General features: G+C 45.6%; 7 protein-coding genes across 7 annotated transcripts; 3 read left to right on the top strand and 4 right to left on the bottom strand.

Annotated features, from left to right (window-relative positions):
* Positions 1 to 872: 872 nt before the first annotated feature.
* On the bottom strand, positions 873 to 2569 carry C8R40DRAFT_1063439 (uncharacterized protein; the record flags this gene model as incomplete). The annotated part of the gene is made up of 10 exons (XM_046225526.1): positions 873 to 949; positions 1001 to 1039; positions 1091 to 1241; positions 1291 to 1566; positions 1614 to 1663; positions 1713 to 1866; positions 1917 to 2042; positions 2090 to 2183; positions 2234 to 2294; positions 2446 to 2569. 10 exons carry the CDS (start codon positions 2567 to 2569, stop codon positions 873 to 875), a joined length of 1152 nt encoding a protein of 383 aa, XP_046078959.1.
* Positions 2570 to 3106: 537 nt separating this feature from the next.
* C8R40DRAFT_1137029 (uncharacterized protein) lies at positions 3107 to 5330 on the bottom strand. The gene is made up of 6 exons (XM_046229413.1): positions 5000 to 5330; positions 4711 to 4770; positions 4637 to 4655; positions 4556 to 4591; positions 3890 to 4516; positions 3107 to 3835 (listed from the first exon to the last, which is right to left on the bottom strand). The coding sequence occupies exons 1-6, from the start codon at positions 5287 to 5289 to the stop codon at positions 3521 to 3523; spliced, it is 1347 nt and encodes a 448-aa protein (XP_046078960.1). The 5' UTR covers positions 5290 to 5330; the 3' UTR covers positions 3107 to 3520.
* A 2565-nt stretch (positions 5331 to 7895) lies between these two features.
* Positions 7896 to 8057, top strand: C8R40DRAFT_998479 (uncharacterized protein; the record flags this gene model as incomplete). Its single annotated transcript, XM_046236801.1, has 1 exon — positions 7896 to 8057. A coding segment is annotated over one exon (162 nt), but the record flags the coding sequence as incomplete, so codon positions are not given.
* Positions 8058 to 9324: 1267 nt separating this feature from the next.
* On the bottom strand, positions 9325 to 12701 carry C8R40DRAFT_1178533 (uncharacterized protein; the record flags this gene model as incomplete). Its single annotated transcript, XM_046232877.1, has 11 exons — positions 9325 to 9346; positions 9398 to 9761; positions 9804 to 9825; positions 10433 to 10503; positions 10551 to 10610; positions 11225 to 11314; positions 11373 to 11426; positions 11485 to 11787; positions 11840 to 12106; positions 12167 to 12194; positions 12252 to 12701. 11 exons carry the CDS (start codon positions 12699 to 12701, stop codon positions 9325 to 9327), a joined length of 1731 nt encoding a protein of 576 aa, XP_046078962.1.
* A 6876-nt stretch (positions 12702 to 19577) lies between these two features.
* C8R40DRAFT_1178535 (uncharacterized protein) lies at positions 19578 to 20261 on the top strand (the record flags this gene model as incomplete). Its single annotated transcript, XM_046232878.1, has 1 exon — positions 19578 to 20261. The coding sequence occupies one exon, from the start codon at positions 19578 to 19580 to the stop codon at positions 20259 to 20261; it is 684 nt and encodes a 227-aa protein (XP_046078963.1).
* Positions 20262 to 20334: 73 nt separating this feature from the next.
* Positions 20335 to 22199, bottom strand: C8R40DRAFT_1178536 (uncharacterized protein; the record flags this gene model as incomplete). The annotated part of the gene is made up of 7 exons (XM_046232879.1): positions 20335 to 20487; positions 20552 to 20578; positions 20629 to 21203; positions 21259 to 21322; positions 21374 to 21829; positions 21908 to 22141; positions 22191 to 22199. 7 exons carry the CDS (start codon positions 22197 to 22199, stop codon positions 20335 to 20337), a joined length of 1518 nt encoding a protein of 505 aa, XP_046078964.1.
* Positions 22200 to 22358: 159 nt separating this feature from the next.
* On the top strand, positions 22359 to 23706 carry C8R40DRAFT_1178537 (uncharacterized protein; the record flags this gene model as incomplete). Its single annotated transcript, XM_046232880.1, has 6 exons — positions 22359 to 22417; positions 22473 to 22656; positions 22701 to 22800; positions 22881 to 23051; positions 23104 to 23569; positions 23616 to 23706. 6 exons carry the CDS (start codon positions 22359 to 22361, stop codon positions 23704 to 23706), a joined length of 1071 nt encoding a protein of 356 aa, XP_046078965.1.
* Between the last annotated feature and the right edge of the window lie 1706 nt (positions 23707 to 25412).

The following is a 25412-nucleotide window of genomic DNA, read 5'->3' on the forward strand; positions in this document are numbered from 1 at the left end:
TATAGGGGGGGATGTCTACTGGAGTACTCTAGCTACATAGACTCCTTACTCATACACATAGCTTTCATTTTTCCCTGATGCACTGATTATAGGGCTTCTGTATATATGTAGCGTAATACTGACTACTCGGCTTGATATCAATGACGATCATCGTGACCCAAGCGAGGTGCAGTCCACGACAGTGGAGCCTAGTATTAAGTTTCTGGCATAAATTATTGGAAAATTCAATTCACCGTAGGGTTGTCAGAGTCCACTTACTAGTATATTCGTTCGTTGAGCAGATACACGGCAATCTAGAATTGAATGCATAACTCGCAGGATATACTGTAAAACGGCAGCATCGAGCTTCATGATGGTACACAGACAACGAGAAGTGTGGTATTACTAGTAGGTGGTGTTGTTGTGGACAAAAGAACAAATTATCCTCAATTGGTGAGCACAGCCACCTCCCCGTTTTCAGTGGTAGCTTGGCGAATGCTCGTATCGAGACTGCTAAACGTACTCTTGAGATGCTCCTTCGTGTGCTTCCCCAAAGGATGCTTCCAAAAATTTAAACATTCTTCCATATAATTAGTTTCGGGAGTGATACTGACGGTGTATGGGATGACAGTCAAGTTTATAGCCAGCGTACGCTTAACATTGCAGTAAAGATACATACATAAGCTTTCACAATAGTACCCAGTAAGCTAATAGTGTTCTATCAATTCCAAGACAAGTCTCGTTGAATGTACGGATGCAAACTTTGGAGGCACTGAAATTCTTGATGCGATGCGGAATGTCCTGAGTTCCCGTGGTTCAGACATAGCGACTGCGATTTTCCTGTCGACAGATGGCGAGGTCATGTATTTGACAAAGTGAAAGTTGAAGAAATTTTAGTCCGGGAGGAGGTTGACCCCTCCTTTGGCAGCAGCCGTGGTAAAGGTGTGCCAACGGTCATTGAACCGAATGTCTTCGCAAGATCAATTAGTGGTGACAAGAAGATAAGTAAAATAAAACATACCCAGGGGTCGGCCGCCATACATGTATTGTTGGAATTTTGCTATGAACGAAGCATTGAGAAGGGTCGTACGCAAGACCAGCAGACACTCACCAATAGCAGTTTCGCCTTCTGTCACCTGCGCAAATTGAACTACACCGCGATTCTTGGAGCGAGTACCTTCTAACAGAATCTCCGCCAACTCAACTTGACCCGTGGTTTCAAACAGCTCGACAAGATCTTCATTCGTAGTGGACCATGGCAACTGTAGACAAAAGTGAGAAAGTTACGCTGATCAGCAATGCTATACGTACGTTGCGAACCATGATCTGCTGACTTGGTTCGGGTTCAGTATAACCTCGATAACCCATACCGGTGCCAAACCCGCCACCATAGTTATCCATTCTCAAACCCGGAACATGTTGATCGGGTCCTGAGTAGTCTGCATATAACTCACTGTGGGAGAAATCACGACCGGGTCCGCCGCCGAAACCTCCTCGCATGCCATCTCTGAAGCCTCCACGTAAACCACCGCGAAGTCCGCCACGGAAGCCTCCGCGTCCGGCTCCAGTTAAACCAGCCAAGTGGTCCTGATATCAAGCTGTTAATATAGATAAACCTGTTGCTGTTTGCATACCTCGCGAACTTCCAAAACGCGCCCATACCATTCAAAGCCATGATACATGCCTATGATGAGGATAATCAATCGGATTCGTGGTAAGAAGATACTACTCACTAATGGCTTGCTGAGCGTCCTTGGGAGTCTCGAATACAGCTGTACCAGAACCTTTGGGACGACCATCCGCTCCAATGTCGATGTCTGCACGGATTATATTTCCGGCTGTGCGAAGCAGATCCTTGAGGTCTCGCCATGTCGTCTGATAGGGAAGCTAGAAAGCGGAATTGATGTAAAAATGAATAGAAGGTCAAACGAACATACATTTCCAATGTGAAGTTGATTGCCGGGATCATTTTGAGTGTGACCAAAGAAACCCTGCCCAGCCATCGCCATACCCATCTTACCAGGAACTGGGGTAGCTCCAAAACGAGAATCATTTTCACGATCCTGTGTGGTCTAAGCTCGCTGTATGAAGGACAAAAGAAGTATCATACCTCTCGAATGTAAACCGGTCGTCCAAGTAATGGCATCTCCGAAAGTTCACGGATAGCGCACTGCGCAACCTCGGTAGATGAAAATTCCACGATGCTATGTAGATAAAATTAGGCATATAGGTGATGGACATCGGTGCGACATACCCGCATCCTTTAGAAATCCCCATGGGCGTCACCAAGATTTCGGCGAATAGAACTTCTCCAGCTGCCAATCCAAAAAGGAAATCCCATCAATATCCTCTCTACATCTCCATTTTCCAAACAAAAAAAGACAAAAAACAACGCGTTCACTTATGTCAACCGCAATCTCTCTTTCGCCACTACAAACTTAAATATACAAAAGATCCCCCACCTACCTGCCCTCATGAATTCCATGAGATCACGATATTTAATGTCATAGTTGAGATTGCCAACGTAGACGCGATTTTCTCTCTTGCTGATTTTTGCGAATTTCAGGGCCTCTTCGTGCTCTGCATTCATGGGGCCACCCAAAGAACGAGCAAAGAATTCGGTGCCCTTGCGCTCTCTGATCCTGGAGTGACTACGAGACCGCGGGCTCCCAAAGCGCGAGGGAGAGTGTCGGCTTTGTCGACGTGGTGAAGCCGAGGAGTGGGGGCAAGAACGCCGGCGACGCTGTCCACCGATTCATTAACTCTACTTGTCCAAGCTTAGGTTTTACTCACATCCCTATTTCGACGTTCTTCGGGCTCCCAATGATCTCCTCGACGTCGACCTACGCCCAAGTGAGATGAGGAGCGAACGTGAAAAGATAATATTGTTGTACACACCGCTATCTCGACGATCACGATCCGTGTAGTCTCTGTCACAATCTCTGTCATATTCACCGTCCCTATCCCTCTCTCTATCCCGGTCACGTCCGAGGGTAATTTCTGTGGCATCTTTGGTGGTGTCTGCAACGTCCATCGTGGTGAAGAGAAACAAATTTGCAGCACAAAGTCTAATTAGGACGCACAGCCATTACGCGCTCACGTGATATCATTCAAAGATTTTGCTCAATCGACGATCATACGCAAATGGACGGTATAACTAGGCACCCACTGTTGTAGACTTCACACTTTGCTTGGGAGCAAAAATATGGCACACCCTCTGTGCGCCGTGAGCTGGGGTGTCCCATTATAAGCAAGATGGTTGAAGAGGTTTGTGTGAACATACACATTATTTACTACGGACATATATATGCATATAGTCACACTTGTGAGACATCACACTGTCACAAAATATTTACATCCCATGGAAAACCCTCGACTTTGATCTCCGTAGATAGAAGAGTTCCAAAATTTGCACCTTGAGTCCCCCTTCCGGCAACACTACTCTGAGGAAAGCTAGTTAATGTTCAGTATCAAGAATGAAGGAGCAGGTACGCTGCATTGCATAAGTGAGTGATCACTTTGTTCCCTTTCCAAGGAAGAGCTAGATGGGGAAGATGCTTTTATTGTTCGGTTCACCATGCATGGGGGTAGTTTCCACTAGCCATGGTAGTTCCATATGTTCTCTTTCTAGCTCATCCCCATTTCCCTCCCGTGCTCCCTTCTCAATGGCATGTATTTCTACCACCTGGAGTAGATAAACAGAGAGTTCTTTGACTTTCTGATTGCAATACTGGAGAGCCTTGCGGAGCTCTTCAGTTGAAGCAGTATCAATATCACATTGCAGTGTTTTTGAATGGCAAAGTGTTTCAAGTGGGGGAAAAGGGGGCAATGAGATGCAGCAGCATCCGTCTGAGAACTGATGTCCACTTTGCAACAACTTTTATTGCAGAGATATTTTGCATCAAAGTACCTCAATTCTTGAAGAGCTATTGGTAGAAGAGTGTTCCAGGGGTAAGGAGGAGTGATTAGGAGTAATGGTATGTGTGTGCTGTCGCAAATCCGGTGTTGAAAGCAAAAATATGTCATTCGTTGACAGGGTGGGAGGAAGTGGAATAGATGGAGGCTTGCATGACACTATCATCCTGGAATTCTTCCATTTCATCATATCTTGTGTTGGCTCTGGAGAAATCAGAGAGCAATGTGTAATGTTAAAAGCTTGCATAAACCTCGTTGACTTTACTGACATAGTCTCCCATTTGTCTTCTGCCTCAATTTCAAGTGCTTGCTGCAGCTCCTTCCTAGATGGCAATGCATTGAAAGATGATACTGAAGTAGTACCAACAGCAGATGCACAATTGGGTTCAACTGGTACCTTTGGCGTGGAGCCAAGCAAAGCAATTGAAGTAGGAGAGGAGTTTGAATTTGACATTGTTTCACAAGAGGAAACATGGCGCAAGCAGGAGCAAATCGATCCAATAACTGTCGTAAGCTTCACTATATGCTGTGGCTCAGTAAATAGATCATTGTATTCTTTAAAATTAAGCTTGTCGTCACTGGGATGGGTGAGAATGATAGACGGCAGTGGAAGATGTCCAGCCTGGGTTTGACTAGCTCGTAGAGTTGACATGCCACCAACTCGAGAGTTATTCAACTCCATAGATGGAGGTAGAGCCTCTGAGCCTGGATGGATTTAATTGTCCGATATTGGAAGAAGCACTTCCTCATGAGAGTATTTTCTAGAATGCTGAGATTTTCCCTTGGAGAGGGAAAAGCATGCAAAAAAAATTCAACCTGGTGCAGCTTGCAGCAGTTCTCAGAATTGGGGATGTGGAGGTATGTGAGAGTGAATTACTGTTTCATTCTTCCAAACTCCTGCCAGTGTAAGGTCCAATAAGAATACCCTGGGTATGTCATACGTGAATAGTCATCCTTCGGATGTAGTCCAAGTCTGGTATAATCCTATTTGACAAACAGGTAGGCTGCTACATTAGCAGACAATATAACATAACAAAGCAAGAATACCCTCAAGTGGAAAGGAGTATGATAGGGAGTTGCTAATAGAACTCACCGCTAATGGGACACCGGCCTGAGATTCAGTGTTGATGCAGACCCTCTACTCCCTCTTGCATAATCCGACACTAAGGTGTCAGCATCCATGTCTGAGTGATCCAACTTCAAATTCTTTAGCTTTCCCAAGACCTTTGGAAGTCTTATTTTTGACAGGGGAGTAGAGGAAGATGAGAGATGACTGATTTCAAATGGAGAATCATCACTGCTTAGATTTAGATCGCTGAATGAGCCAGAAGAGATATTTGATAAATCGGACATTGTCAATTGGACCTTTCCAGGAAAAGATTGCAAGCCAGACATTGGAGTGCAAAGGAAGTTTTGAGTCAAAGATTATGTTGAAGAGATACAATTGATCAACTTTTGGCTTCTAGCAGTGCTATCCATAGTAAGCGTTGGCAGGACCCACTCCATACATGTTTGCAGAACAAATGCGATTTAGATATCTTTTGATAAAAATTTAAATGAACGATGCTCAGGATAATAGCTTTAAGACTATGAATGAAAGTATCATGAAGACCTGGCGCGCCAACTGAACACTGATCACCAGCAGCACGTTAACGAGCTTGCTTCATTTTTGTGTGAAAGAGAAAGGAAGGAATCAAATGGGCACTCCAACCAACCAATCTAATACACAATATGCGAGTTCACTGCTATCAAATTTATTTAATAGCAAGGGGTAGCATTGGCAAAGGTTCCGCAAAGCTTTGAGAGCTAAGTAAGAAGCTTTGATGAATCAATTTGAATCGTTCTAAGGATTTGGTATATTCCTTTGATTAAGGTAGATTCAGCACAATTTGTGCTTTGATTGTATTGATATGGGTATATCAAGAATTGGGGGTTTGAATCAAAGTAAATTAAAACTGAAACACACAGACCCCTACAGAGGGCTTGAACTATATGCTGGCACAACCACACAGCGTGATTTGCCCTTAAGACCAACAACTGATCCTAAGTTCGAAGAATACCCAACAACTGGATATACTTCTCACAGTCACAAGGAGCAGAACACGGTGTTCCTATACTCACAAGTGCCGGGCCCGAATGGCTGCTAGCAAAGAGGTTTTAGTCTGGCGGGAGTGTGTCTTTCCTTTTTATGGATTAGCACTGCAATGTCGTTCCAAAATCACTTGTATTCCAGATACATCAGATTGCTATTTATACATACAGGATATAGAGTCGCACAGTACAATTAATTTAATACAATAAACGTTTGGAACCACAAGGAAACTTCTACAATCGGTCAGATACCATTTAATTTGAATCTACATGTCCTTATTTGGTCCATAACGGTTCCAAGATTCTAGTATACCTCCAAACATAGGTAGGTACTTCAATATTCATTTAATTTAATTGTTTTGGAGAATGACTCGGATGGTGTTCAGCTGCCATTGCTGTTCAACACTCATTTCGATTGTTTGTCACCTTGTCCGGAGGCAAATCAGCTCTCCTCAATTCTAATCCTATCAATCCGATTCATCTGGATTAAACTAATTGCTTCTCTCTTTCAATAGACACCCATTGTGCCTATACTCTATCAAGGGAGTTATGCATAGTATTCTTTTAATTGTATTCTTCAATATTTTTTACATCAGGACTCTTTGAATTGAGATTGATACTTAATGGAGTTGATTGTAGGGGGTCCTGTATGTGTGCTGGGGGAGGTATGCGTGTCGGGAAAGTCGTCAGACATTCGGGTAATGGGAAGGTTACAGGGGAGTGGCGGTACTGTCTTTGGGGTTTATGGAGCTTCTGGTTGGTGCTGGGATGGGTCTGGTGGTGGTCAGGGCATGACATTACCCCCCCTGCAAGTCCTTTGCGCCCTTGCGATGGGTAGACGTGTTTCCGGAAGGTCACCTGATATTCACATGGTACCTAAAATTTTCTTTGTTGAAGTCCATCAGACTCCTGCTTCTCCCATCTTCTACCACCTCAGTTCATGAGTCAAACTCTTTACTGTGATGTCCTTCGATTGTCCTTGTCGTTCTACCTCTCGCGCGTCTTCTCCCCTCTTGCCTACTCCCACTTCTTTGGGGGAGGTAGCTCCCCCTGATCCTGAGTCCAATGGGGAGGTCGAGCAGGATCAGCTCGCATTCACCATTGAGTCTCCGTCTCGTCCTCAGCTTCAGCTGTTCAAGACTGTGTTCAACACTGGAAGATTATTGTCTGCTTACTGCAAGGACGATCCCCTATGGTCACTCCTGGCGACAGTAGCCTCCCCCTGTACCAATTGTCTGAAAACCCCAAGTAAATGCCAGGTTCCCGTGAATTCTCCTCGTTGCACAAACTGTTCCTCCAAGAACAATGGAAGAATTCGAGAATTCAAGTGTAGGGAGTACGATAACCCAAAATTGTTTGTACAGGCTATATTTTACCGGCTGTGCATCCCAGTAGTCTGATCGGAGCAGATTTTGTTCACATAGAAACCGTTCCATAGCATAAACAAATGTCGAGCAACCAAAGTCAGAATCCAGGCTTTCGATAGTGATGTTAGTGACAGGAGTTTGTTTCGCAACCATGCACGTGGATTTGCCGTACTGCAGATTGGTCCAGATCCCTTCTACCTGAAGAGCTTCTCCAAACTCAGGTATTGTTACAGCCTCCTTGTTTTCCTCTTCATCAACCTCTCTTGTAGCCAGCCAGTCAATACGATCTTTTTCCAGGCAACTGCCGCTCAGCCTGCTGTTCTTTCGGGTCGCGGGAAATGTAAATATACACCTGCCCAGTTTGAAACGGTTCTTGCGAGGAAGTCACTCCCAGACAGCCAGGAAGATTTGGATGTACTGGGCAAAGATGGTGCGTTTCCAACTCTTCTGATTTCACATTCTGCTAAGGCTATTTCAGGGCTTCACGTGGCGCAAGTACATGCAATTTTTGACCTTCCCAGTCAGCTTGGTTCCTTCCCACATCCCCTCGTATATGTGGAGTGGTTCACTCCTCTCCGCAAGCTCGATAAAGTTACACAAATGTATCGAGTTGAGCGCTCGATGCGGGGTAAAATTCGTAACTCGTCAATCATTCCTATCACCTATATTGCCCGCAGCTGTCATCTTGTACCTTTTTACGGTAAACATGCAGATCCCAGTTGGTCAAGTGAAAAGGTGCTAGATCAGTGCCAACATTTCTACCTCAATCCATATCTTAGGTCTATAGACTTTGTACTGTTACGACCCAAAGATAATAACTGAATTGAACCTAGTATCAATAATTGATTTAGTCCTGAATTTCGTCTATGACTTCTCATATAACCCCTCAAATATAGAAAAGCATGCTATGTTGTATACAGAGTGATTGCCTGATATATACTCACTATATGGACTAGACAGCTATAGTATACAAGCACTATGTATTCGCTGTATGCTCAATGCAAGATACTTGTAGCTATACTGTAGTATACGTGCCTGTACGGACATTACAGCTAAGCACACGGATAATTCGGAATATATGTTGTGCTATAAACATGTGGGTAAGCTCTATGGAGCATTTCAGTGTTTCCTGATGTGCGTACGTTATATCGAGGGCATTTCGGGTTTTTACACGGACTCCCGGTATTCCACCGCCAAAAATCAACCTCCTTGTGCAGTCCTTCATCTTCGACTATTTTGCTGCACCATAAATGTCTGGCTGAACCGGCATCCATGAATGTGCGCCACAAGCCATTGCAATGCCAGCCACAATCAGCACTTTTACAAACGTCATTCACCACACTCAATGTACGAAACTCTCTTTGCCCATGGAGGGGAGGCATTGCATATGGGCCCATGTGTCCAATCACCACCTTTTTTTCTGTGACATCGTCCGGGTAACCCACGTACAGCCCTGTTCTGTTCACAAAGCAGCATCCCAACGTGTCTCCAAAGCCCAAAATCATTGGGAAACCCGACACCGTTTTGCTGAACAAAATTCGAACGTGCAAACCCTGTTGCAGGCAGATCAATACAATGTGAAGTCACTGAAGTACGGTGTACCTGTTTGCCATGAAACTTCATGTAATGCATGCAATAATCTTCAAAAACAATTGGTACGTTGTCCTCCACACCATGCAAGCTCATCCTTGACATAATATCCCTCCATAGTGGACGCGAGTCCAAAGGTGCAAAAATCAACAATGGTGTACGTGTGATGGATGTCCCCACGGATACATTCAGGAAACGCAGCACGAATGGGCCTGCAATGAAGGATTGCAGAAGTTGTGCGTCCATGAACCGTGACACTTCAGCACTATGGAAACGGGACACCCTTTTCACCATTGTCCATTCGCGTAGACCTGACTCCTGAAGAATATGATGTCCTATAGCTGTTGGAAGTCTTCTATGGAAAAGATATCGTGACCCCCCATCATGCACTGGCACCGAACATTCTTTTAATTGTGAGTGACTGCATTAAATGATGTTAACCCCAAGTCACTTACGATTGGAATATGTCGTTGACGATGCCTCTGTCCCAGCATTCAATATCTGTGAAGTCCATGCATCCTGCCCAGTGCTTAATGACAAGAACATTTCCCCTTGGCGCCCTTCCGTTTTCGATGCAGCGTTGGACGGCCTGGTTGAGTCGCCGCTCACGGACACTTGGTTTGTCCTGTAATTCTGTATAGACACTGAAGACTGTTTCACGTCCTTGGCCATCGCGGACTTCGACAGAACGGCGTCCCAACGAAGCGAATGTTCCTTTATCAGTGCTAATCCCATTAAATGTCGGGGGTATCCAGAAATCTGTGTATACGTATTGAGGAGCTGTGTTCACTGGGTTGTTGTACTGAGGTACTAAGGGTACTGGCACAACGTCAATATAGCCATCGCAGCTGTACAACAAACCTTGGCGGTGAAGAGGAAAATCCTGAAAGACCGTCAATATTCAGTTATGTGGTGAAAGCATGGGCCCAAGTACCGTAGCAATGAGGTTGAAATATGCTGCTCTTTTTGTCACCGCGTGTTTTTTATGAGCCCTGGTTGATACCATTGCTGTTTTGTGGTTGCCCACTGCCTACTTATACTCTGTTCCTACCTACAGACAGCAGCCGCTTAATTCGTAAGCATCTTCGTGATAAACATTGGTGTATCGCTTCCTTGAGCATCAGTTAAGGCTTCGTGATATACATCGGTGTATCGCTTCATAGCAAACCTCACAGGTACCCGAAGTGGTGCATCCATTCTTTGATGCAGGACTGTACATTACCTCACCCTGACATCTGTGAAGGATTCAACACCCATCTTACCAGAAAGCGTGTGTTTCTTTGAGTGAATCCCATAGTGTTCGCATATTCAGTGTACAAACATTGTGTATTTACACCAAACGATATGCGGCAATGTAAAAAGTACAACAGTAGTACGAAGTATTCTATTGAAACTCATTCAGCACGGCACTTTCCTTTTTTGGTGGTACTGTCTGTTCTATACCCGCCTCCTTCATCATCATCCCTCATTCATTTCAAACCCTTAGATACCATTTTATCACTGCCTGCACTGCTGCTTGGAGTCCCGGAGCCCGCAATCGCACCAGGCGCAGTCTCCGTACCTTGAAAACATGAGCCATGATAGAAGAAAGACAGAGGTTAAACGCACCTCCATTGTTGACTTTGGTGCTTTGACCATCTGCTGTAAGTATCGCACTTGAAAGGGTTCCTGTATCATGTTTGAGTAACGAATGCAAGCTGAATGTGAATAAACAGGCCTGTAGTGTTGACCATCGAGGGTTCATTACATTGAGTATTTTCTCCTGTAGCATGGCCATTCAAATTCAAGACAGGCATTGGACCATCTGTCAAAGACATCAATGGAGGGCATAACATACGGGGTAACGCTGGAGACACTAACAAGACATCATTGTATCACCGTTGTTCGGTATTCCCAATGAGACCTGCGCAAATCTGTTGCAATTATTGTAGGCTGGTTGATCTGTCCGAAATCATTCAGCATTCTTGAGTGGTACCCAATTAAGTTCTGTTGGAGAATACTCCGTACATCTAGCTTTGATACTACTTGTTATGGTATTCCGTTTCCTATCTATACTTCCGTTCCTTATCAAACCCGAACTAGTGATCGATATATATATTTTCGTTCCATTAGCTTTATCCTCAGTTGATCTTTCCTGTTCAACTGAGGTATGTTCACTTATTTATATTTCTTCTATTCATACCTGTACTCATACAGACTCTAGCTTTACATAGTCCTACAGGTACCAATCTAGTTGATCTTTCCTGTTCAACTGAGCTTTACATAGTCCTACAAGTTCTTACCATGATAATTGGCACCGGACTTGTTGTTTTCGCTGGGAATGTTCATTCCCTCTCCGCCATTCCATCCATAGCGGTATTCTCCAGCTCCACCTTGAACAAACATAGCAGTCATCATGGAGCACGCATTGCAATCGTGGCAAGAATGTACCATTACCACTCAGATTAGGGTGCGCGTTGGTGCTATCAAACGGCATATTGAAGCCTGTACGAACTTTTATTCCACTGAGACCACTCAGAATCTACGAACATTCAGTACTCACGTTGAGGTTCCATACTGCCAGGTGTGAAACCACCACTGGTAATTTGAAAGGCGGCGCCAAGCCCACCGTCAGGACTTTGTGACCCGCCATGAAAGGACTGCATGACACCATAATAGGGTGAGTTAATGGCATGACCCTCAGGCATCAGAGAGACATAGTTCATAGCGTAGCGAGGTGGATTACGAGTTGGGGTGTGGGGGGAACCATTGGGACCTCCACTGGTAAGCAAGGCGCGGTCAGTTTGGCTCCCTCCACTATCTTGTAAGGCAAACAGAGGCTGGCTTCGGTATGAAGGGGTATGACCTGTTCAAGAAACAGAGTTAGCTCAAATTGTCAATGGTGTCTGGAGCCTCACCCGGATTCGAAGAGGTTAAGCCTCTTTGAGGTATTATTGGGGGTGTAACAGGAAATCCAATACGAGGGCCACAATCTTCATGAGGTGTGCTTAGCAAATCAATGCGGACGATGTCAGCTGCAAATGAAAACGGCTCATTTGGATTGAAACGCCAGCAACGAAGCCCAAACGTCATGCGGACAGTAGCACCAGCAATGTTGGTCTGTTTTATTTCCACCCACTCCGCATTCCCCTTCTTGTCAGCCGGAATCGACAAAGATAGCAGCTCTGTTACACACAAACAATGTTCAATGAAGTGATCAGTTGTTGGTTTAAAATAACGCTTACCATCAGGACCTTCTCCTTCATCAAGATCCTGTGAAGTAATTAGTGAAAAGCTTCCATGTACGAGAGATAAAGGTGCAAGACATACACAGAATACTTTACAACCGAGCCTGATCAGGCTATCCAACGGAGGTACATTTTCATGGACAAAGAGATATCGAACTTTTCGAGTGTTGTTCGCTCCTGCTGTCTGAACTTCTTTCAACTTGGTGATAGCTGCGGTCCAATTGTCGCGAAAGACACCCGACAACGGTGGTCCCAGTTGAAACGTGCGCCGCGAACTACCGGGTGCATATTGTCCGGTCGGTGACCACCCTCCGAAGATCCCAGTATTGTTCAGGTTCGTTCCAACCCAGCCCACAATCTGAAAGGGTACCGTGGTCGGCGTGTCTTGTCCCGCCATCAACGGAGCACAGTACGTCTTCTTCTCATTGAGAGTGAACCATCCACAGCCCTCGGGCAATGGGCCTTCACGGCGCAGGTAGTAATAGTGACCTTGAAGTGTCACCTTGAGACGCGAATAATCAATTGGTGTCATCTACATCAAGGTCAGTTAGCACCGACAATGTATATAGATGCCATGAATGTACAAACATTGGTACGGTGAAGGGTGAGTCTTTTACGAAGCAACGCCAAAGAAAGACCGAAAGTCAACACAGACCTGAGATTGAAGTCCTCTTTATAATTGATACAATTGTAGACTTTTAATATGCGATCTCTACCGAGTCTCCCTCTTTCGTGTAATTCTCAGGTAGCGCTTGTTCTGTTCTCGTACATTAGTGTTCGCCTACATTAGCGTATCATTTGGTTACTGCTGAACCAGGAACAATGTCAACCCCTTTCAAAGTTAGAGATCGACGGCTACAGGAGCTTACCGAGACAAATCTCATGTAACAAGATGTGGCCAAGGCTGGCAAGAGAGGCGTGTCACTTTGGTGTATGAACCAAATTTGGCTTTGTAATTGTGAGCTACACGCGCTTTCGGGATTGTATCCTGACAGATCCTACCTTGCAATGTCCATGCAACACGACCATGAATTGCACATTGAATCCCTTGTAAAAGCACACACAAAGAAGGATCTAATTTCAGTACTGACGACGAACAACGTGAAGTTGTGACCCACCGATGTTCGTACTAAGGCAGACATCTGCAAAGCACTTCTTCAATTGCCACCGGACATATATAGTGCGATAGTCAATGACCTGACACCACACCGGGCAGTTCCAGATTCAGATATTCCAGAATCAGGTATTGACATTAACCTAGAGCTACTACAGCGGTTCAGCAAAGAACAACTCCTCAAAATGGCAGCACAGGAAGGGGTTAACATACCGGTTTATCATTTCCTGAACAAGGCGAAGCTGGTAAAGCAACTGAGGACACTCACCCCTGCCATATACAACAAGTTTTTTGCCCGATTACAGCCCGTATGTTGCTTCTCGCCGTTGTCCTAAAATGACCCGCTGAACTTGGAAGGGCTGTAGGTTGAGAATGGCATAGAAAGCAACCTTCGACGTAAACTTGATATGTGTTCCTCTGCGGAATTGTTGTCTACAATGCGCGATGTCGGAATAGTCCTTGCGGATACTGAGGTTCTATCGAAGGAGTCGCTGGTCACTGTTGTTACGGAACAGCCACTACATATTGTTTCAAAGTGCTCCTTTGACTGGAGCATCCTCAACTTCCTGTACTCAATCGGCCATTTTTGGTCATACCAGACGAGGAGAGCCGCCGCGGCCTTGTGAATGACTTTATCAGCGCAACTGGAAACGCGGCAGTCCGGCAGGTGATTTGTTGCATCTGCGCACAAGAAGTGTTCAGTTCCGAGGTGGAAGCAATTTTCCCTGTGTCAATACCCAATGGTGAACTTCTGAAACCTGCGAAGAGACACCTGGCCCATATCCTCTCAGCAGGAATGCTGCTGTACTATGATTCACATAGTAGAAAAGTACCAGGATATGCATGTACATCCTGCCTTCAGAATCTGTCTGCGAAGATGCCAAAGAGACCCGCACTCGCACTGGCAAACAATCTCTGGCTTGGTGAAATCCCCTTTGAATTGCGAATACTTTCCCTTTGCGAGTGCATATTGGTGTCGAGGTTCTACGCTGCGGCATATATTGTCAAACTTTTTCCAAAAAGTCGTGGAGCACGAGGTTTACCAAAGGAAATGCTCACTAGTGCTGTTAGAGGGAACGTATCATCATACTTCTTGAACACTGAAGATATAATCAGAATGATTGATACCGGATATTTGCCACCCCGACCAGGCATTCTTGCCGCGACCATAGGAGTAACATTCATTGATGCCAATAACATCCCACTCAAGCATCTTCCTCCATACCTTCGGGTTCACCGTGATCGAGTTCGCGATGCCCTACGTTGGCTGATTGCTAATAACCCACTGTATGCCGGCCTAAAGATTTCGGAGACAAACTTGAGTGGTCTGCCCGAAGATGGCATTCCTTCCAAAATTAGTGATAACATGAAATGGGTAGACAATACAAGGGTATTGGATAGAGAAAACGCGGGCTATGTTCCAGACCATGATGAAAACAATGAGGTTGCTGAAGATTGTATGACCAATGAAATCTTTCGGCTAGTGGACTGTGAGTTCGTGATCAAAACAAACCATTCACATAAATTGAATTGCATAGATGTTTTAGTGGAAGATACTTCTGATTGCACCAGCGACATGGAGGAGGGGATTGGGAATCGCGATGATTACGGCAAAGTGGAAGCAGGTAATATCGTATTCAACGCCAGCGGTGATGATAGTGTGATGAAGACTCATACAGCACCTTTGCAGGCACTGGGCATTATGGACGTGGATGGCAGTACAATTTTGGAGAGTGACCTTTTTGCACATGCCATGCGAAACACGATCCACCAATCAGAGAACTATTTCGTAAAGCCCGGAGGTTTCGTTAATACCTATGGAAGGAAGAACGAACATGGAGGTGCAACCTGGGGAACAATTGAAAACCCAAACCACCTCCTCGGATGCTTCCCTCATCTTTTTCCATATGGCAAAGGTGGATTTGAAATGGAGCGCCCGCATGAGGTGTCGTATGCTGCTCATGCAAAGTGGGCATTGCAGTATGTGGACCGTCGATTTCGTCTAGATCATCAGTTCATCTTCCAAGTTTTCGGCGTAATTCAACGACGGGAGATCTGTTCGAAAGCTAGCCTTCGAATCAGTCGGTTTCAGTTCCGCAAGCACGAACAGGAGATCAGAAACTTGACACCGAAGGACTTGTTGCAGGCAAGCGAGGAGGAGAAGAAGAAAAAACAAATCTCAAACCCTGCAATCCAAGCCCTTCATACTCAGCTGAAAGCGGTCCAGTCAAAAGTACTAGCAACAGATGAGAATCGGGCCAGTGTGTGGGCGCAGATATGGTCTCTGAATGTCGCGTTCAACCCTCCTTCATTGTGGATAACAATCAACCCCTCTGACATGCATAATCCAATTGCACAAGTTTTCGCCGGTGAACAGATTGACCTGGACAACTTTGTTTCGACCCGAGGACCCACATCTACACTGAGGACAGTGAACTTAGCAAAAGATCCATATGCCGCAGCACAGTTCTTCCACTTCACAATCCAAGCGACTCTGGAGGTGCTATATGGGTTTCGAAAGACGAGCGTCGGTCACCCCCAACGCCAGCTTGGCATCGTTGGCATGGTGGAGTCGCAAGGGCGAGGTATGCTCCATCTGCACATCATAATGTGGTTGAAGGGAGCCCCAAATCCGTCAGAGATGAGGGAGGCTCTGAAGTCGCCAGAATTTCGGACCAAAGTTGCAATGTTCATATCCGCCACAATGAGGGCAGATGTGGGGAAAACACTGTCAGAGTTAATGGCCATAAAACCCCAGCCGTCGATCGCGTACAACCGTCCGATTTCACCTGAAGATCCCGGTTATGAGCAAAAGCAACAGGAACAGGAGATAGTACCCGCCCATACACTGCAATTCCACGACTGTAGTCCGGAGCGATGCCATAAGCTCATAAAAGGCGTGATGCAATGCAAACGGCGGGCACCGTGGCCAGTCTCCCAGTTTGATTTCATAGATGAGGATGGCACATGGGGAATGAAACGAACAGTGGGGTTTCTGAATGGATTCAATCCCACTATTCTCGAGACACTACTGTGCAATAATGATCAAAAACTAGTCACCAATGGCAATGAAACACAGGATATGACTTACTACATCACAACATACTCCACAAAAAAACGAGATAGGTCAACGAATCAAAGCGCAATACTGGCGCAGCGATTAGCCTATCACCATGAGCAGGAACGTCGGAGTGCGGACGTTGTTGAAGCTTCAAGGAAGCTGGTGATGAGGTGTGCAACGGCTCTCAATCATCAACAGGAGTTGAGTGCTCCTGAAGTCATTAGCTACCTAATGGGATGGGGCGACCGTTATATCTCACACACCTTTGCGCCAATATACCTTGAAGGCATAACAGCATCACTACGCAAATACTATCTGATCCTGCAAGAGAAATGGTGAGCCGGGTTAAATCAAATAACTGTGGCTGTTGTTAATAACCACTGTCACTTAGGTGGGCGCATATTGCTAAAGAGAGAGGTGGATGTGAGGTGCTACAGGTCCCCAATAACACAGCAGCAGAGGTACTATTCGGGGTAATAAATATCGTCTTTAGTTTTACTGAAAGTGGCAAAGGCAGAGGAAATAAGACTAACCATGGTGTCTGGGGAACTCGAAACACGCAGCCAAATAGACGACTACTGTCACCGCGGAGACACTCTTCGACATTATAACTTGAGGGATTTCTTTACAGACACGTACGACAAATACGAGAAGGACACAGAAGCAGCGGTGGAGCATCCAAAGTGTAATCGGACTGGAAGAATACCAGGTGTCCGCCACCATTATTCCCCAAATAAAAAACCAAACCACGTTCGCGTTATTCGGCAGCAGGGCCACGAGACAGTGCCGCTTTACGTTGGTCAATGGTTTCCTCGCAATGACCGGCCAGAAGATCGAGCACTCTACATCCTTTTGATGCTGGCTATTCTCAAGCCATGGAGGGCATTGTCAGATATCATGCAAGGATTCCACACAATCGATGAGTGCCTGGACTGACTTCACCGAAAGTTATTCCGACAGTATATATAACTTCATCGCTAATGTGCAGTACTTCTATCGTTGTTCAGACCAATCCGCTGCACGTTGTGAGAAGGAGTACCAGGGATATGTTGCCCCCGAGGACGAACCAAATGAAGATGTTGCACAGCAATCAAAGAAAGTGGAAAGGGCTGAGGAGGCATTCATTTTGGAGGAAGATATGTACAACGCTCAGGAGAAGGAAGGAATGGCGCAGGAATTGTACGCTTATATCGCAATGGAAAGCGCGTATGCAGCCGGGATTTTTGACCGCAAATTTGAGGTGGCCGTCGCAGACCCGATTGCGGGACAGTGTAGTTTGGAAGAGAAGGTCGATTTCCAGAAATGGCACAAAGCACTTGTCGGGTATATGGCTTTGGGAGGTCAGTTATCTGTTGACGACGTGGTGACGAATGATGTTGGAAATGTGAAAGTAAAGGCACCTCCCAATGCGAGCGTTGTGCGAGAGGAGACAATGGCTGATGAGACAACACTTGGTGATATAGGGAGGGGGCTTCATGACATTCTCAACGGAGAACAGGCACAGGCACACAATATTGTTGTAGACCATATGCAGAGGACTATTGCAGGCCATAGTCCTAGCCAGCTGTTGTTGCTGTTACTGGGACCTGGTGGCACGGGCAAGACAGTCATCATCAATGCGATCAGCGATACATTCTGCAAACTTGGGGTCGATTTGCTGTTGGCGAAGACGGCGACTACAGGTGTAGCAGCAAGTCACTTTGGTGGAAAGACACTCCACACGTGGGCGGGAATCAAGGTTGGTGCGAAGGCTGGAGAAGATTTGATCACAAATGCCTCCATTGCAATCCAGAGACGACGCACTGCAAATATCGGACCAGCCAGGTACCTGATACTAGACGAATGTTCGATGGCAACCAAAGAGATTCTTGGGCGGACAAGCACAATCTGCACCCACGTAGCGACAGCTGAAAACAAACCACATTGTGACCAGTATTTCGGAGGCATGAATGTGATCCTGTGTGGCGACTTCCACCAGTACCCGCCTGTAGGCAATAATAACGGAGCCCTCTATCAGCCCTCTGAATCGGGATCGAACTTGTACTCAATCACAGGCCGTCATTTTGAAGCAGCAGATTCGTATCAAGGACCCACGTTGGATGGAGTTGTTAACCCGCCTTCGAAGTGGTTCATGCAATGCAGAAGACCTGGAAATTCTGCAGGGCCTGCGGTTGGACATCGAAACCAATCCACGAATAGACTTCACACAGCCAGGCTGGAATACTGCGGTTCTCATCACCCCTCGAAATGTGGTTCGTCGAAAGTGGAACAAGGCCGCGGTTCGCCAGCACTGTAAAATGAACAATAAGCGCCTTCACTCTTGTCCTGCAGAAGATTGTTAAGATCATGTACACCGTGTAACCGTGCCAAAGCCACAAGGTGTCTAAGTGCGGAAGACGAGTGGGACAGTAGTGAAGTTATTAACAACACCGCCATTACGCCGTTAGTCCCCAGAGATTGAGAGTAGAGAAGGGAGGAACTGAGGAGCAGCCAAGTCGGAGCGGCGGTATCGCCAGTGACGAGGAGCGAACCAGAGAACGTCTAAGTCCTAAGGTTATAGTAGAGAGTACTTCAAGGCAATGAGCATGAAGACTTAGAAAAGAGGTAAGTTGGAAAGGGGATGTAAGTTGATAATTAAACTGAGGAACTACAGTGGCGTACAGGCAGTATTTATATCTACGGATTGGCGCATTGGTGCGGAGCGCTGGACTAACTACTAGGAGCTATACGTGTAGTACCTGCAGGGTAGAGTAAAAGACAATAAGGAGAGACCAGAATGAAAGGGTATGTGTAGCGAGAAAGAACAATAAGAATAAGATTACAATAACAGGTAGATCTTCGGAACACCAAGCAGCGGAATGGGGCCCCGGGACATGGACTTGACATCTGGACTTCAAGGCGTTGAGCATGAAGACTTAGAGAAGAGGTAAGTTGGAAAGGGGATGTAAGTTGATAATTAAACTGAGGAACTACAGTAGCGTACAGGCAGTATTTATATCTACGGAATGGCGCAGCGGTGCGGAGCGCCAGACTAACTACTAGGAGCTATACGAGTAGTATCTGCAGGGTAGAGTAAAAGACAATAAGAAGAGACTAGAACAAAAGGGTATGTGTAGCGAGAAAGAACAATAAGAGTAAGATTACAATAAGAAGTGGATCTTCGGAGTACCGAGCGGCGGAAGGGAGGCCCGAGGCATGGACTTGACAAAGATACCATAGCAGGTGTACCGCTTATGCCAGCCCAACTTCTTTGCATTGCGAAGCTTGACACCAGACAAACTGGCAACCTCAGTCACCGGGTGGAGATTGCTGTAGGCATGAGGGCGATGGTGTTAGCAAATATTGCAACCGAAGCCAATCTCGCGAATGGAATGCGAGGTACGGTGACCGACATCATTCTGGATGAGCGTGAACCGATTGAACATGAAGTGATGGATGGCGCCACTATGTTGCATCATCCACCAGCCTGCATCTTCTTCAAACTGGATGGAGAGACAGCTGTTTGCCTGGCAGAATTCCCAGAGGGCTTGTTACCAATTGTGCCGCAGGAAACGAAGTTTTCAGTGCCAGTTAATGGGACAGGGAGTCGGACAATTTTACGGCAACAAGTAGCACTGACGCCAGGCTATGCTTTCACAGATCTCAAAAGCCAAGGCCAGACGATAGAATATGTTATCATGGACCTGGCTAGCCCAAACTACAGAAGCAAGTTGAATGCATTTGGTGCCTATGTTTCCTTATCACGTAGTCGCGGGAGGGAAACCATACGAATTCTGCGAGGCTTTGATGAAAGCTTATTTGTCATGCACCCATCGCCAGCTCTCAAAGCAGAGGACCAGAGGTTAGACGAATGTGGAGCAGCAACAACGATTGCGAGGCGTGAGGGGAAGTTGTGGGAGATAGCAAATCATTCATAATCACATGCACACATGTAAATAAATTGAATTTCGGATTCATGATCGTGTATTACTTGTATTACAAAGTTATAGTCTACAGGATTGTGTTTGGACTGGCAGTGCGAGTAGACGAGACAGGAATGTCCAATTCTAGAAGTACCTGTTGTGCTCTGCTGCACAAAATTTTTATGTGAAGGACTGTTGTGATTGAGTGACCCCTCCATGCGATGTAAATGTTCCAATAGAACTGTTTTCGGGCAAAAGGTATGAACAATAAGAAGGGAGAGGCATGGACTAATGTTCATGCAAACATCATAGAATGATTCAATCACTGTTTTCTGTAGAAATATGAGATGGATAAGAGGAGTGAAAAGAAGATGAAACTCACAACGGGAATGACGGCGTTTGAGAGAAGATTGCATTCGAAAAGACAAAGTTCTTTAAAGACGAATTGGAACTGTCTGAGTTCTGGTATCATGATCCAGTCATCGAGAAGCAAAGAGAACTCGCGGCAGGTTGGCATTTGTAAAAGTCCTTCGTTCAATGCAGAAATATTTCTGGGATTAGGGTTCCAATCAGTGATACCGATTGACACAAGGGGCCAGCTAGGATGTGAAGCGACAGCCATAATAACAAAACCGCAACCAGATAAACACTCCAATTGGGGTAGAACGTGGGGGTCACTCAGGAATGAAGACAAATCTACCCTCCAACCTGGAACGTAACTTAGTTTCTTGATGATGGGGTGTCGGACAAGGAACGAAGATATATCGAGATCACCATGATAGTCCGACACATGAAGATCTTCCAACAGTGGGAATATAAATGATGGCGGATTGAAAAGAGCCTTTATCGACGATGATGAACCCTGATGAAGTGCGTCAAAGGTAAGGTGAAGGGTTTTGAGGGATGAACTGCACAACTGAATGCGTGTCAATGCTTTCACTGCAGCTGAGAAATTCACTGAGTTGATGGTCAAAATGTGACTGCCAACAGATAATATACAGAAGAGACCGACCAGCAACGGACACCATATGAAAATCCAGCATTAAGTGCTTCAGTCTTTCGCTGGTTAATGCGGTCTAGAATACTAGGTGGTAAGTATAGGAAAATTGCACAATGGAAAGGTTCACCATCAGTGCTGAGAACAGATCATCACCAAACACAGGAGGCCTGGAGCACTGGAGTGACACAGACTCAAATTTGTTGTATTCCAATTTCGCAGCGGTGGAGACAGGGTTAAGGTCAAAGAGATAAAAAGGGTGAAATGTGAATGTCCTTTTTCTATTAGCATAACGCGAGATGTTATTGAACACGTCAAGGAAGTACGTTAAGAAAGTGTCATTGGAGATGTTATCGGAGATGTTGATATGCTCAACGTAGTATGCGGGATGCCAACCACCAATGATTTCCTGAGATGCAGACGATGGTTGCGCAAGAGTGGCTAGAGCTTTTTCATTGACACTGTTGTACAGGTTTCCAATCGATGTGATGTAAGTCCGTTTGGACACCAGAGGGAGTGACACAAGTGCTTTATGACAATCAATAGTGCCCAGCGCGATAGAGAGAAGAATTTCTAGAGGCATGGCCTGAAATGACGGTGTAGCCATAGGTAGGGAACACGAAAGGTTGGGATTGGAAATGCAGAAGCACACACTTCAACCTACAGTATTCATATCTCGGATATCGCGATTCAGAATAGGAGCCACCGGAAGAACCATGCGGTTCGCGATTTTATCCCGAAGTCGGTTAAACTGCACAGTACCAGTGCCCCTGCAAATATGTGGAATCTGCATTGCAGAGTAAACAGTAGTTCCGTTCGGGTCCGTCCCAAGGATCATTAAGCGAAGGTATTGGATATTTGGAGACAAAAAGGTTCTGATGAAGTAAGCAATGAAACACTATCATTGGTGAGTACACAACGGAATTGTGAACATTTGATTCACGTACTGCAAACATGGTTGGATATGAGGTGAAGGAATTGTAGCTAAGCGAGTTTGGTCATGAGGGTACCGCATAGGATTCAGATTGAAGAGGGATCGAATTCACACTGCATATAAGTTGAGGCGGGTATTGTGCCATAAAAGGATTGGCAAGTAGGAGTGGTTCGACGTTACAATGTCGATTTTGATCATGAAGGTGGACCTCGATGAACCGAATTATTTGCACCAAGTTTTGTGAGTCAGTCGTGGAATCTGGAACCATGGAGTTAGCGATCCAGATATTTTGCAGTTCACAGGAAATTCCAAACTCATTCTTCGCCGATTTGGACCACAACGAGTTGGACAGCTTTGGCCTGACATGTAGACGGAGTCAGGATGAAAAGAAGGCATTCTTACGCAGGTTGTTAAAAGTAGAGTCCGTCCTTGTGCGATTCTTTTCTCCTGAGGAAATATGTCAGTTCCATGACATTCAGGTAGGGGCGCCGGCAACAGTTATAGTTCCATAACTAACCCTCAGGCAGTCAACGACAGGACTTCTCTTTTCCGTCGCGAAGCTACCAGTTTTTCTCTCGGGAAAGCTACGACACCGATCTGGACACGTACTGTGTGCTTAGGGAGTGCCTTGTCATAGGCCAGTGGTATATGTCAGCCCAGTATATGTTCAAATGAAAACCGCATCAACTGGCGTGTTTTGCAGCGGACTTTGAACGAGTTATAGAAATAGAAGACCATGTCAATAGGGAAGAAACAGAATATGGAGATGATAGTATCGTTGAAGTTTGGGACTTCCAGAACAGTCAGCTGAAGATGATTCAACTCATTGCAGCGTGGCACAGCGCTGTGGAAGTAATACTGTGTTTTCACTCAAGTGCGTATGGAATGCACGTGCATGGTGTCATGAATACTGACGATAAACTCAGTGTGCGTTATGAACTTTATTTCACATCGGGCAGCGTATTCGCTGTTTCCACAGACAACATTCAAAGATAAAGCAACACTTATCCTCGATAACGGGTACTCATCAGCGGGATCAGCAGCAGGTGTTGAAAAATATGTTCGTCGAGGGTTAAAGATGATGAAATCACCATCAGTGGCACATATGCTGGATCCAACACTGGATGTTGTCGCGGTGAGCCCCAGATTTGTGAATGATTCAAGGACGTGGCGTGTCCCTATTGAATACCATGGGCGAATGAAACCTCAGCCAGATTTTGCAGAAGCAAACAGCTTCGAAATGGTGTATCAACAAGATACGAATAAGATCTTGTGGACGGTGATTACAGGACCTGGGCTCGTACACACGTATATCGCAGCACCTAGCGATTGGGCATTTATGAAGTCAAGCTTATCTGCAATACAAGATCTCATGGACGATGGGATATTGCAGTAAGTGAGTGATTTTTGTTGTAAGAAAATAACTGAAACGAAGTAGGAGGGACGTTGGCATGCTGACTTTTCAGCGTCTGAACCCATCACGGAGGACAAGTTATGTGTGGGACGATGTAGCACTCAACGTTACATGAAAAGTCGTGCAGACGCTAGCATTCTCAGCAGCGGGAGTGTATAATGTCCATCAATTTTTACGGGAAGTCCGGGTTGCACATCCTGGAGTGACGGTGGTGAGTGAAGAAGCAAGTAATATATATGAACGTTAAATTCAGGATTTATGAAGTCTACGGCAATGACTACAAGAGGGAGAAGACGCAAAGATGCAGTTAAAATCGTTGTTAATATACCAAACGTGAAGGAGTTGAAGTTGGATATCTGTCGATTCAATCGCTGGATGGACATATTGGATGACAAAGGAGTATTTTTGCGCATGCAGTGGAACGAGAGAAAATAACAAAAGTTTAAACTATTGTACTTTTATTGAACAATATAACCCCTATAAAGAGAATTGGTAAATTACTGTTAAGATCATGTACACTGTGTAACCGTGCCAGAGCCACAGGGTGTCTAAGTGCGGAAGACGAGTGGGACAGTAGTGAAGTTATTAACAACACCGCCGTTACGCCGTTAGTCCCCGGAGATCGAGAGTAGAGAAGGGAGGAACTGAGAAGCAGCCAAGTCGGAGCGGCGGTATCGCCGGTGACGAGGAGCGGGCCAAAGAACTTATAAGTCCAAAGGCTGTAGAGAGAGTACTTCAAGGCGTTGAGCCTGAAGACTTAGAGAGGAGCTAAGTTGAGAAGGGAGATCTAAGTTGATCTAAGTTGATAATTAAACTAAGGAACTACAGTAGCGTACAGGCAGTATTTATATCTACGGAGCGGCGCATCGGTGCGGAGCGCCAGACTAACTACTAGGAGCTATACGAGTAGTACCTGCAGGGTAGAGTAAAAGACAATAAGGAGAGACTAGAACGAAAGAGTAAAAGACAATAATGAGAGACTAGGACGAAAGGATATGTGTAGCAAGAAAGAACAATAGGAAGAGATTACAATAAAAGCAGATCTTCGGAATACCGAGCGGCGGAATGGAGGCCCGCGGCATGGACTTGACAATTACTGCAATCAATGCACGGATGAGATATACCAATGGCCTGCGAAACAAAGAAGTCACATGTAAGTCCGAATTAAAGCTAATAACAAAGACAGTCAGTGGCGGAAGACAGGCATAACGGTATGAAGCAGTACCATTTCCGTTATAACAAATTTTGTTGGACCTAGGTTGGAGTTTCCTAAATGACGGGGGAGGAGGGGAACGTTTACGCCGTCAGGACATGGTCTTGGGCCGGTTCTTATTTTGCCCGACATGATGAGGCCATTGTTGAATGGAGGTGGAGGCACCCGCGGCTTGTTTTGGAAGCACGGCGGGCGATGACTGAGCATGATTAGAGGTGGAAGATGTAGTGTGATGGTGTAGATGAAGTAAGGACTGGGTAGGAGATTCTTCCCTTTTTAGTAACAAGGAATGAGAGGGTGATTCCTCTTTTTTTGGACGCAGAGAAAACATGATGATAGTACCGCGACATAGTGAATTAAATATGCTCCGCTCCCTGCCTCGCAATTCTCCCTCATTTGGTTCTTTCTCGGCAACTTTGAATGCAACATGACGGTAGATGAATCTGCGAAATTGTTCCGATGGTGGAGATGAATCTGAAATAATACGCATTGCACAAGGGGATGGAAAAGCATCCACGGAACCGATTTTATTGCCTAATACACATAGGGAGTATATGCATCCATGGATGCAGAAATGTGGGGAGATGAACGATGAGGAATGGGAAACC

The sequence above is a fragment of the Lentinula edodes genome (assembly GCF_021015755.1).
Source record: "Lentinula edodes strain Le(Bin) 0899 ss11 chromosome Unknown C8R40scaffold_85, whole genome shotgun sequence".
NCBI classification, from domain to species: Eukaryota; Fungi; Basidiomycota; class Agaricomycetes; order Agaricales; family Omphalotaceae; genus Lentinula; species Lentinula edodes.